Source organism: Marmota flaviventris, chromosome 4 (assembly GCF_047511675.1).
Source record: "Marmota flaviventris isolate mMarFla1 chromosome 4, mMarFla1.hap1, whole genome shotgun sequence".
Lineage (NCBI taxonomy): Eukaryota > Metazoa > Chordata > Mammalia > Rodentia > Sciuridae > Marmota > Marmota flaviventris.
In genome coordinates, this window is record NC_092501.1 from 125,337,523 (window position 1) to 125,351,808 (window position 14,286).

Consider the following 14,286-nt stretch of genomic DNA (forward strand, 5'->3'; position numbering starts at 1 on the left):
GTTAAATTTGGGAAGTCCAACACTGCAGAGCCCTGCACTGTTGCTCTGAACTTAGGGCTGCTAAGTGGACCCGTGCTCAGGGCAGCGGTATTCTGGAAGGAAAGAAGCACCACCTCCCCATCCAGTGCCACATGAGTTATGGAAAGGGGACTTGGACACTACTTGGTCCTTTTTTTCCAGTCTCATATCATCCTGAAGCACAGAATGGCCAACCCCTAATAAACTGAGGAAATACTTAAATGCTACACATGACATACTTCATGCATCAGCAAAGCCAGTCAGATCTGTAATGCATTGGTAAGAGCATGCGCAAAAAGAAATTCTCCGGCACTTGTCAAAGAATAATTTTTAAAAAGTCAAAAGTATAAAGTATGGACAGGTCAAAAGATTTATTTAACTTATTACCAAAGGACCCTCCCAGATAACAAAAAATGACACCACAAAAGGCCACTGGAATGAGATTATGAAGTGAGATGCTAAAGTGGTTAACACCCTACCAGGTTAAAACACTGTAACCTCTTTTCTACCAGAGAAGAATAATAGATAATTATTTGCAGATTATCAATATTGTATAAGCTAACAAGTAGCTTTAAAGTCTGGGCCTGGATTGACAGTAAATCATAGCCAAAAAGTGTCAGTTAATCATTGGATGGGTTTGTTGGACACAGCTCTAATATATGGTTTCTCAACCATTTTGGTTTCAGGATCCCTTCATGCTCTTAAAGATTATTGAGGATATCTAATCCTAGAGATTTTGTTTATGTAGGATAATATCCTACCAGGGTAAAAAGCATTAGAAATTAAAATTTAAAAATTAAACATATAAATTCACTTAAAAACACAATAAATCTATTTACATATTAACATAACATTTAAAAGAAAATTCTGCTTTCCAATACAAGAAATATTTTTGGTATCATATCAGGGTTTTTCAAAATCATTGGGATTTCTAAATAACAACTTTTTAATGACAACAAAATCACAGACGTGACAGACACTATAGCAAGGATAATCAATAGCTAATGTGTTAGTCAGCTTTTTGTTGTTGTGACCAAAATACCTAACAAAAACAACGTAAAGGAGGAAAAATTTTGGCTCCTGGTTTCAATGGTCAGCAGGCTCCTTTGCTCTGGGCCTGAAATGAGGCAGAATGTAATGGCAGAAGGGCATAGTGGAAAAGCTGCTGTACTCATGGTAGCTAGGAAGGAGAGAGGAGAGGAGGCAGGGGGTCCCAAGGGCACATTCCCACTGACTTACTTCCTCCAAGTATGCCCCACCTGCGTGCTTTCCACCACCTCCCAGCAGGCCACTCAAATTATTGATCCATCAAATGGATTAATCTACTGATAAGGTTGGAGCCCTCATGGTCCAATTATTTCCTAAAAGCCCCATGGTCCAATTATTTCCTAAAAATTATTTCCTAAAAGCTCATGGTCCAATTATTTCCTAAAAGCCCTAACATTGCTGCACTGGGGACCAAGACTTGGGGGGGACATTACAGAGCTAAACCATAGTGGCTAGTAAGCGTACAGTTAAAGCACTGAGTGTATCTGTCTGTCTCTCTCTCTCAAACTCACAAATCCTTAATCTACCACTTTAGAAAATTCTAGAAATAATGTAATAATCAATGACACTTTCCATTAGCTAGTATTCTGATGACATCATAGTTTACACAGCCTTTGGAAAACTGTTGTGCAGTAATAAAATAATGAGATTGAAAAAGGCAACTAATGCCTTAGAATTATGAAAAGTTTTAATTTCACAGAACCCATAAAGTCTTGGATATATACCCACAGGTCCCTAAATTACACTTGGACTACTATTATTCTGTGTGACATTGAAAGGACATGCAGTAACTCATTTTCTATATTTCAAGTTTTGGTGCGTTTTTAAAATGTATCTTTAATGAGAGTATAATTTGATATAGCCTTTAAAAGCCACTTGACTTTCGATCCTAAGACTCTCCTACAGAAATACACATACAGTGTTTCACTGTACATTCAGCAGGGATCACTGTAGGATAATTAACACTGAAGAAAAACCAGAAACTGATTTCTCCATAGGGGAATGATTTAGAAGGTAAAAGCAGAGTTCAAAGACAGCTTCAGCAACAGTGAGGCACTAAGCAACTCAGTGAGATCCTGTCTCTAAACAAAATACAAAATAGGGCTGGGGATGTGGCTCAATGGTTGAGTGCCCCTGAGTCCAATCCCTGGTTCCCTCTTCCCCAAAAGTAAAAGCATACACATACATGTAGTGCATATATGCTGTTATGGTTTAGATATGAGGCATCCCCCAAACTTATGTGAGACAATGCAAGGAAGTTTAGAGGTGAAGTGATTGGATGATGAGCGTTTTAGCTTCATCAGTGTGTTAATCTGCTGAAAAGGATTAACTGGGTGGTAATTATAGGCAGATAGAGTGTGGCTGGAGGGGGTGGGTGCCTTTGGAGTATTTATTTTGTCCTTGCTAAGCAGAGCTTCCTGATGCCATGTCCCCAGCTGCTTTCCTCTGCCACACTTTTCTGTCATTGTGTCCTGCCTCACCTTGGTCCCCAAAGAATAGAGTCAGCTATCTGTGGACTAAGACCTCTGAAACCAGGAGTCCAAAATAAACTTTTCCTCCTCCAGTTGTTCTTGTCAGGTCTCTTGGTCACAGAAGTGAAAAAGGTAACTAAAATATGCACACACATACACATTTATGTACACATGCATATTCATGAAATATTGTCAAGTGAAAAAAAAATGTAAAGCAGCATCTGATGATTTGTGTGGTTAAAAACAAATTTATACACACATATTTAGACACTTATAAATAGAGTTTAAAAGTTATACTGTCAGTATCTCTGAGGAATATGATGGAAAGGGAAGAAGAGGGGGCAAGACAATTTTCACTTTTTCTTATATACTAGTGGATTATTTGAGTTTTTAGAAAGAGCATATTATTTTTGTCATAAAAAAACCACCTAAACTAAAAACAAATGTTATGGTTTGGATCGGAGGTGTTTCTTCAAAGTTTGTATGTCAATGAAAGAATATCCAAAGTGAAATGATTATGAGAGCGATAACATAATTAGTCCCTCCTAGTCGGATATACTAACTGGGGAGTAACTGTAGGCAGGCAGGGCATGGCTGGAGGAGGTTGGTTACTGGGGACGTGCCCTGGAACGGCGGCTCTTCCCTGTGGCCCCTTCCCCTTTGTCTCTATCTGCCATGTCCTTCCACCATGATATTCTGCCTCACTTGGGTCCAAAGCAATGGAGTCTGCAACCACAGACTTCATCTCTGAAACCACAAGCCAAAATAAACCTTCTCTTCTCTAAGTTGATCTTGTCAGGTATTTTGGTCACAGTGACACAAATTTACACAACAAAGAATTAAGAGACATAATAATTAGGTGCAATATATTATGTTACACTGAATCACCAAAAAGGACATTCATAAAAAACTGATGAAATGCGAATATAGTCTGTTGAGTTTTAAAAACTGCACTGAGATTTCATCTCACTCTAGTCAGAACGGCAATTATCAAGAATACAAGTAATTCTTGGCTGGGATTGTAGTTCAGTGGTAGAGTGCTTGCCTTGCACATGTGAGGCACTGGGTTTGATCCTTAGCACCACATAAAAATAAATAAAATAAAGGTATTGTGTCCATGTCCAATAAAAAAAAATTATAAAAAAGAATACAAATAATACTAAATGTTAGCAAGAATGTGGGAAGAAAGGTTCATTCATACAATGCTGATGGGATTACAAATTGATGCAACCATTCTGGAAAGCAGTATGGAGGTTCCTCAAAAAACTTGGAATGGAACTACCATTTGACCCAGTTATCCCACTCCTCAGCATATACCCAAAGGACTTAAAATCAGCATACTATAGTGACATGGCCACATCAATGTTTATAGCAGCTCAATTCATAAAGCTAAGTTGTGGAACCAACCTAGATGTTCTTCAATAGATGAATGGACAAAGAAAATGTGATACATAGACACTATGGAATATTACTCAGCCATAAAAAGGAATGAAATTACAAATGAAGAGATTCAGTCTGGATTAAAAGAATCCACTACCTTTCTCCTTTTGTTCCAAGTACCTTGCATTGACATATTTTATTTTATTTATTTTTTTAAGAGAGAATTCTAATATTTATTTTTTAGTTTTCGGCGGACACATCTTTGTTGGTATGTGGTGCTGAGGATCAAACCCGGGCCGCAAGCATGGCAGGCGAGCATGCTACCGCTTGAGCCACATCCCCAGCCCAGCATTGACATATTTTAAAAGAAATAAAGATCAGGGGTTGTAGTACATTCCCAGGAAGCTGAGGCAGGAGAATCTCAAATTCAAGGCCAGTCTGGGCAATTTAATGGAGGAACTACAAGCATGATTAGAATACCTACCGTTTTGAGAAACTTCTGTGAATTTCTCAAAATATTGTCCCCCAGAGAACTGTATCAGGATCAACTGGAAACTTGTTAGAAATTCAAATTCTTGGGCCATATCCTAAAGACTCTTCTGAATCGCTGGCTCTGGGGCAGGAACTTGCAATCTAGGACTGAGCAAGCCCTCCCAGAGATTCAGATGTACAGAAAGTTTATTGACCCCCCATAATACTGATTGGACTGACAAGAAATAAGAGGGGAGAGGTTCAACCCAAGCTGGCCCTGAAGACAACAATTAACAAAGTTAAAGCAGTCCAGGGACACTCAAAGCTCAGTAGATTAATTGATGAAAGCTGGAGATCTATATAGTTGAGTCAAGCCCTAACCCACCCCACCTTCAAAACCAAGTGGCGGATGGAAGTGGGACATGGCTCTGCCAAGAAGAGTGCCATTTTCAGAATAAAGCCCTTTATATGTTGGCAAAGACATAGGAATGAAGGTGAAACAAGAGCTCGATCTTCTGCCAACTCCCCATCTGGTATCTTCAAAAAGTCTGCCAGTTAACAAGCCCCCTTTCTCAGTCAAGGCTAATATCTTCAGGAGAAATGCTGGGAAAATGCATGTCAAACTACCAATGTTAATTAAGTGAATCTTTGCTAAGAGGGGACAACAGATAGCAGTAAAGTTAATTAGTAAGTTGAGCAAACAACACTTGACAATCAACAGGGAAAATAAATAATTCAAGGAATAGAAAATAATTTGAAAATTCTGATTGATATCCTGAGATGTAAGGATTCTACATCCATGAAAAAAGAGGAACAAGAAAGCAATCTTGAATATTTAAAACATATTCCTAAACTTAAAACAGAATAGAAAAACTGAATAATAATGTAATAGCTATGTCTAAAAAGTTAATTAGTGAGCTAGAAGATAACATCTGAAGAAATATCCCAGAACAGAGCAAAAAGAGCAGACCAAAAAAAGAAACAAACAAACAAACAAACAAAGTGGAGTGACAAAAGATCAAGAGGTCTCACATATATATGCAGAAATAAAGTAGATAAAAACAAGAAAATGAAAAAGTCATTTTTCAAATGGCCCTTAGTTCAAGAATGATATAATTCTTGAGATGAAATGACTGAGAGTGGGGTAAGCAGAATGAAGGCCAAATGTCCCACATACTAGACACATGTTGGTGAAATAGGATTCTAGGCATGAAAAAGAACATACTAAAAGTTTTTCATGACAGAAAAATAAGTTAATTATCAATAAATAAAGAAGAAAGATAATCAGACTGGTATATGATCTTAATCAGCAATACTGGACACTAGCAAACAATGGTGTTAGACCTTCAACATTCTGAAAGGAAATGATTATAAGCCTGAATCTCTAAACTAAAAAAAATTTTCAAATTCAGGATTCAAAATCTAATTGCTTGAGGATATGTTGCAGCAAGCCAGAAAATTAATCCTGGGTTGTAAGAAAAAGCAAGTAGGAAACTGTAAAACTCAGTTGTCCAATAAATATTTAAACAGAATGTTAACACACACCCACACCTCTCAAGATAATGGATTGATCTGAAATTAAAATCCCTCATGATTTCACTAGAAGAAAATGTCTGGGAGATGGGTATAAGTCATAGCAACTGGTAAACTCTAAACATTAGCAAAAAGGATGATCACTAAAGGAATAGCAAAAGGTTATTTCCAAAGCACAAGGAAACTGAGAAAAAACCAGCACCCAATCAAGTCAATTATACACTGAAATAAAAACAAGCAGCAGTTATTACAGCACAAGGCACCACAAGCACCAAAGTGCCTCTCAGCCCTGTACAAAGCTGTGCAAGAACTCCTGCTTGGGACCAGCACAAGTACTAGAAGATTTTGGAAATGGTGGAGCTGCAGACCAATATGAAGAACTATGACCCCTAGAAGGACAAATGCTCCTGAGTTACCAGATGGCTGACGTCCACTCCCTATCCCAAATTCTCCACCTATGTTCTGGGGCCCAGAAGCAAGTGATGAAATCTAGGCTGCAGACACCCCGACATGGATGATAACAAGGCTGTGGTCAAGAAGTATCATGCCTTTCTGGCCTCAGAGACTCTGATCAAGCAGATCCCATGAATCCTGGACCCAGAAGGCTGGCTGAGTCCAAAACATTGAGGCCATGACAGTGGATAAGGTGAAGTCCACCATCAAGTTCCAGATGAAGAAGTGCTCTGTCTGGTCATGGCTGTTGGTCATGTAAAGATGACAGAGAGTGAACTTGTGTATGATATCCACGCAACTTCGTAGTGTCACTGCTCAAGAAGAGTTGGCAGAACATCCAGGCTTTCCACGTCTGGAGAACTCACAGGGAAAGCCCCAGAGCCCGTACTGCGGTACATCCTAGTCAATCCTACTGCTACCAAATAAGCAAACGACCAAATAAAAAATAAATACAATCTATACAAAATAGAAAACAATAGGAATGATTTCTAAAATTATAGAAATAATTCAAGCATTTCAAGTATTTCAATTAATATAAATGGATTGAATTCCTCAGAGATTCTGACATTAAACTCTCCAAAAGCTGTTTTGATTGCATTAAAAAACATACTAACAACAAAGGAGAGTATTTCATAGTTATAAAGGCACAGCTCACCAACAGTCATGTAATACTTTCATATTTCAGAAATCAATTGGTTAAATGAGTGTTAAGTTAGGAATATACAAAGTTTAAAAAACTAATAAGCTAAATCCAAGATACCTTTTATCCAAAATCAGACAAAGTATCCTCTACTCTCTAAAACACAAAATATTTACAAAGATTGATCATCTATTCCATAGAGTCATACAGACTATATTCTATCCACTTGGAAATTTTAAGCGTATTTTAAAATAATTCCTAGGTTACATATAAAGGAAACTGAATCTGAAATTACTTCTTAGAAACAAACAACAGTCTACACAGCCAGTGTCAGCTGTAGCCAAGGCAGTAAGACTCAGGAGCATTTTCAGTCTTAAATGTATTTATTAGAAAACAAGAAATGTCGAGAATAAAATTGTCTATAGAATATACCTTAAAGCAGCACTTGTCAATCTCTCTAGAGAGAGAGTGGTTTGTGTAAGTAGTCCAGGAGCCTGTGAATTCATTTGTCAACTCTAAGCCTATGGAATTTGCAAGCTAATCAGGAATAAAACTACAGACTGCATCACAATTTAGAATATCAACTTGGTTTGTAACATTAGTAGGTCATCCTGATGAGATGAATTGGGTTGGGAATCACATCACTGAATATATAAAAATGAAACTCAAGCCAGAGGCAGTGGCATAGGTCTATAATCTCAGTGGCTTGGCAGGCTGAGTCAGGAGGATTGCAAGTTCAAAGCTAGCCTCAGCAACTTGGCAAGCCCCTAAACAACTTGGTGAGCTCCGTCTCGATACAAAAAATAAAACTGCTGTGGTGGTAGCTCAGTGGTAAATTGACCCTGGGTTAAATCCCCAATCCCCCAAAGAAAGTAAAACTGAGTTCTTGAAGTCAGGCAAGGCCTTACTCACTTTTATACCTTTAATGCCGGCATGGTGGGAGCACATAAGTAAGTAGTAAACAGTTTATAAGAACTGAATTAATATACCAGGCAGATAATTTTCCAAAATATATGGGTTTCATTCATTGGAGGAGCAGGAGGAGACAGATTAAAAGGTCTGCAGAGTGGTTACAAGACTGGGAAACAATGACTAAACATGAATCTTAATCTCAGGTCTGTAATGTCGCTAGTGTTACATGCCAGGCATTCCAGGATTCTGTGGAGAACCTCACGAATATAAAGGAGCCTGCCTGAGAGCCCCAGCATTCTTAGTTTTGTTTTGTTTTCCTGGCAGCAAGACTCATGAACTTCAATAAATTAATATTCAACTATAATAACAGAGAAGTTTTAAAAATCTAGCCTCTTTTAGCTATATGTCAAAAGGGTAGAATCCAGCTATAGCTAGCTCAAAGCTAGAACATATGATCAAATTCCCTATTATGAAAGACAAAAAGACCTCAGCTTTCACTTAGTTAAAAAAACTTAAAGGCTTCAATTACTACCTTCATTGGAAAAATTTTAATTAAACCTTAAAACTGAGATGATTATCACATTACCTCATAAACCAATCTTTCTGCTACAAAAAAACAGTTTGAACCTCATCAATTATTATACTTTATATATTTTGGGGGGGAGGGAAAGGAAGAGTCTGAATTTGAACTACTTTTTAAAAAATACTTCAATTAAATCTAAACATACTAAGAAGACATAGCTATACTGATATTTCAAACATTTAATATCTGAGCTATGTAATATCTGAAGCTAGTATAAATGAGGATAATTTAAATTTTAAGACCTTCTGATTATATATTAATTGGATATGGTTTATTTTTTAAAATCCCCCTTGTTACAGTTACAGAATAACTCTTCATCTTCTGCATTAAAAACAAAATGTATTTCTTTGCCTAATTTTGCTTAGCTGAATTAAGCATTTTAAAAATTTTCTTCTTTGCTATTAAACCAGTATCTTCAGTTCTTAACTGGACTAATAATAGTCTTCCTTGAAAGACATCAATACATAAAAATAAATACACATTAAAATTCTCCCAGCAAGTACTATATATAATCCAAACACACTCCTTCAAAAATTAACCACGTTATTTATTTGCACAGAATCAAAGCAAAGACTTGAAATTCCAACATAATATTCTATGAGGCTTATAGTTTACCAATACAGTTTTGGGGAAAAAAAAAAATGGTTTTGGGTTTTCCTCCATTAACTTGAGGATGGTATTATTTTACACATTTTATATGCTTCAGTTATATGTGCTGAAACATTACACACCTATACATCTTTAGTTTTCATTAAGTCCAAAAAAGTCTTTTTTGATGATATATCGAACACACTGAAGAATCACGTTTCTTTCATGTCGAATGTCCGGAGCTAGAAGCTAAAAAAAACAATTAAAAAAAGAAGATTATTAAGTGATAAAAAACATACTTGGGAAATACAATTTAAAATATTAAGGTGCCTTCCTCATATAAAAAATAAAGAATAATAGGTGTGATTATATTTACTGATTATTTTACTAAAAAACAATGCAAAAATATTGCTTTTCCTTTTAGCTTATAAATAGAATACCTGTTTTTTTTTTTTTGTTGTTGTTGTTTGTTTGTTTGTTTTTTAAATAGCACAGTTTCACATTTGGGATCCTTTCTAGGGATATCTACCAAAGGACAAGAAAACAGATACAAAAGTCTCCCAATTATTTCATCTAAAAATCAAGTCAAGAGGATTCCCTTAATAGGACACAGTGATCCCTGTCTTTGAGCACAGCTACTTGGGAGGCTGAGGCAGGAGGATTGTGTGAGCCCAGGAGTTCAGAGTCAACTCAGACAACATAGTGAGGCCCTGACTCTTGAAATCTGTAACAGTGTAGAAACTGTTAAGTACAATAACACTGAAAGTAGTGGCAGAAAAAACAACATTCATAGACTTTCATAACTTTCTATTTTTGTGCTCATTATAAATAAAAAAAAAGTTAAGGGATTTATTTTCTATTTATTTTCTGATGGCATTAATATCTTCAGAAACATCACCCAGGGACCTTCAAAAAACTCAGGGAACCAAAAGGAGAAATAGACAAATCAATGAAAAGATGATTTAACTTACCACTTATATGGCAAATATTTTAAAAGTGTGATTTATTATATAGAGAATAAAGAGTATATTGATGATTCATTTTAATAAGCAACTGTATCCACATCTAACACCTCATTGTATAGTCAAAGAACACTTGAGCTACACTTTTTTGATAACTCAAAAATGGACTTTTCACAGAACAACAATGGTTTCAAAACTCCACTAGAAAAAAATGTGGAATACTTTTATTATTCGTCTTAACCAGGAAGATAGCTGATCTTTGTACAGCTTCATTTCCACTGCTTAGAATCAAGACACATCACATACTCTCTAAATCTGAAACAATTTTTGAGCGAATAATGCCAAAAGGAAAGCCAACAATGCACAAAATAAATGAAAGTAAATACAGTTCCCAAAGACAGGAAATGGGGATTTTCAGAAAACCTTAGGTCTTTTCTTCCCATTACTTTGTGTTTTCAAGAAGTATTCACATTAAATAAATAAAACCTTTTCTTCTTTTTCAGCCTGCCACTGTATATGGCTGTGCTTTCAATGAGAACTTTAGCCTTAATACATGTTTCTTCATCAACCAGTCAAATCTACATTCTTTGATTTTAAGCAGTTTTGAAAACTATAATTATTTCACATTTACTAACACCAGCTATATGCCAAATGCAGCTTTAGAATTAAGATACACAGACAAGTCTTCAACAACCATATGCCTCTGGTATCCTGAAAACATACACACACGAGCAACAAAACCATAGTGGTCCTACCTTAATGACATGAGGACACAAATGTTACAGTGCAAAGAAAAATCACTTACCATTTCCAGGAGATATGGATGGTGTGTTCTTGGCTGAAATAATTTTTCATAGTTGGGACAATGTTTTTTCCTCTTAGGGTTTGTCTTTTTAAAACCTTTCTTTCGGTTCTCATACTTGGCTCCTGAGAAATTTCTAACAGTTGCTTTAACATCTTGTCTTGGACTCTTGGGAGGACTGCTATGAGCAACCTGGTTTTCTGCCACAGCTTCTGTTTCAGTCTTGACAGGAGTTGCTAAGTGTGAGGAAAAACAAATACAAAAATTATTAAAAAAAAAAAAAACAACAGGTAAAACTTTCAAAATTAATGAAAACAGCCATAATATTGTCTACTTAGTAACTTAAAATTATGAGAGGTTTTGCAAGGCATTTACAATGTATTCCAGAACTTTTTTTGGGGGGAGCTATAACTGCCAAGAATTGAGGAGACTACTACAAACAGCCACAGAAAGTAATCCCTATGAAGGAAGTAAGACCAGATGGAAATTTGAATAAAATATCTATAGAAATAAAATCTATAACAACAGCACAAAGGAAAGGGAAGAAAATGCTAAGTATATTATTATATAATTCTTAAATTACATGTAAAGTGAATGATTAAAAAAGTACATGTGGTAAGTTAAAACTGTTAAAAAATAAATAAATAGGAATAGCTTTTAAACCAATAGTTTCACTGACCTAAAAATATAAAATTGATCCAAAACAAGACTGGGAAAAAACGGAACAAAAATCAGATGAGACAAACAGAAACAAACCATATCAGCAAATACTATATATGTATATAGTTTAAACACCTCACTTAGAAAGCAGAGATGGTCAGACTAGAACTGAATTGAAATGCAAGAATTCCTTTCCTTACATAGTTAAAACTGAAATTAAGCCTCAGTTTCCAAAGAACCATACAAAGCAAGGACTGCATATGACAATCACTAGAAAGCTGGAGTGGCTGTATCAACATCAGACAAAAAATAGACTTTAGAACAAGGAATATCATCAGCAATGAAGAACAGTCTTCATACATAAAGAACATAAAACAAAAACACCCAATAAGATTTTCAATATACATGCAGCAAAAACTCAGGGAACCAAAAGGAGAAATAGACAAATCAATTATTAAGGCCAGAGATGAGAGCACTCTGATCTATGTAATTGAAGAACAATTAGAAAATAAGTAGGAATACAGAAGACCTGAACACCCCTTTCCACTTTGTCAACTCAAATTGACAAAGAATACTCAACCTCAACACATATTCATGTGAAATCAAATGAGCATTCACCTTGTATTGGACCATAAAGACAAGTCTCAGTAAATTTTAAAAAGTGAAAGCAGACAAGAGTTACATTTTCTGACCATAACAAAATTAAAATGAGATCATTAATGGGGAACTAGCTAGAAAACCTTAAATATTTAGCAACTAAACATACTTCTAAATAATTGTGACATTAAGTATACACTTGGTCTTTCTCTAGTTTCCTGTCATACATCTCTTAAAATTCTTGGAATCTCCAAAGTGATAACTGTAGTTTTGTATGCTAGTAAGTTCAGTGATGGCTGGTAGTCTCTAGGTAGCTTCATGATGAGGTGCCACTCACTGGAAGGAACAATAAGGTTAGAATTTTGCCCATCTCCCAACTTCCAGGAAAGAAAAAGAGGCCGAAGGTTAAACTGATCACCAGTGGTCAATGATTTAATTAGCCATGCCTGTACAGCTCAGCCTCAATAAAAACCCAAAAGGACAGAGTTTGGAGAGATTCTAGATAATCAAACACTTGGAAGTTCCTGAAGATTGTTAAGTACGGAGAGGGCATGGAAGCTCTGCAACTCTTCCCCTGTATCTTATCCTATAGATATGTCCATTGATATTCTTTATAATATCTTTCATAATAAAATAAATCAGTAAATTTAAATATTTCCTTGAGTTCTGTGAGCTGCTTACCAACTTAATCAAATGCAAGGAATGGGTATGTGGGAATGCTGATTTATAGCCAGTCAGCCAGAAGCAGAGGTAAAACAACTCAGGACTTGCAACTTGCATCTGGTGGGGGTGAGGAGACGCCTCAGAGATTGAGCCCTCGACCTCTGAGATCTGACACCACCTCCAGAGAGTGTCAGAACTAAATTAGAGGAAACCCAGTCCACTATTGGAGACATTCAAACAAATGAGAAACTAAGACAAATCAAAAACCAGAAATAAATAAAAAATGACAGGGAATACAAATCATATCTCAATAATAACCTTGAATATTAACGGCTTAAACTCATCAATCAAAAGACTTAGACTGGCAGATTGGATTAAAAAGCAAGACCCAACAATATGCTGTCTTCAAGAGACTCACCTCATGGGCAAAGACATCCATAGGCTGAAGGTGAAAGGATGAGAAAAAACTTATCACTCATATGGATTGCGTAAACAAGCAGGGGTTTCCATTCTCATTTCAGATAAAGTAGACTCCAAACCAAAGTTAGTCAGAAGAGAGAAAAGACATTTCATACTTCTTAAGGGAAGTAATTATAAATATTTATGCCACAAACAATGGAATATCTATGTACATCAAACAAACCCTTCTCAATTTCAAGAGTCAAATAGACCACAATACAATAAACTGGGTGACTTTAACATACCTCTCTCACTATTGGACAGATCTTCCAAACAAAAACTAAATAAAGAAACTATAGAACTAAATAATACAATCAATAATTTAGACACATATAGAATATTTCATCCATCAATGAGCAACACATGACTCCTTTTCTAAAACAGACCATATCTCATGCCACAAAGCAACTCTTAGTAAATACAAAAAAACAGAGATAATACCCTCCATTCTATCAGACCACAATGGAATGAAATTAGAATGAATTAGAAATCAACAATAAAATAAAAATAGAAGCTACTCTAACAAATAAAAGACTAAATAATACACAATTGAATGACGAATGGATAGTAAAAGAAATCAAGGATGAAACAAAAAAATTCTTAGAGGTAAATGAGAACACTGATAAAACATATTAAAATCTCTGGGACACTATGAAGGCAGTACTAAGAGGAAAGTTTACTGCACTGAGTGCATTCATTTAAAGAATAAAAAGTCAACAAATAAATAACTTAACACTATATCTCAAAGCCCTAGAAAAAGAAGAACAAATCAATCCCAAAAGCAGAAGAGAGGAAATAATTAAAATCAGAGATGAAACTGAAACAAAAGAAACAATTGAAAAATTTGACAAAATGAAAAGTTGGTTCTTTAAAACAGATAAACCCCTGGCCATGCTAATGAAGAGAAAAAGAGAGAAAACTCAAATTACTAAAATACAAGAAGAAGAAGGAAATATCACAATAGATACGTCTGAAATACAGAAGATAATTAGAAACTATTTTGAAAATTTATACTGTAATAAAATGGAAAACATCGAAGACATCGA

At 35.6% G+C, this 14,286-nt stretch overlaps 1 protein-coding gene and 1 pseudogene across 1 annotated transcript in view; one reads left to right on the forward strand and one right to left on the reverse strand.

Moving 5' to 3' along the window:
* Positions 1-6,777, forward strand: part of LOC114087273 (large ribosomal subunit protein uL1-like) — a 42,221-nt pseudogene extending 35,444 nt beyond the window's left edge.
* Positions 6,778-9,035: 2,258 nt separating this feature from the next.
* Nufip1 (nuclear FMR1 interacting protein 1) overlaps positions 9,036-14,286 on the reverse strand; it is a 42,843-nt gene continuing 37,592 nt past the window's right edge. The window contains exons 9-10 of the mRNA XM_027928853.2: positions 10,865-11,097; positions 9,036-9,346 (exon numbers count right to left, since the gene is read on the reverse strand). Of these exons, the coding sequence (XP_027784654.1) occupies positions 9,251-9,346; positions 10,865-11,097 (329 nt within the window). The 3' untranslated portion in view covers positions 9,036-9,250. The remainder of the gene's footprint in view (positions 9,347-10,864; positions 11,098-14,286) is intronic.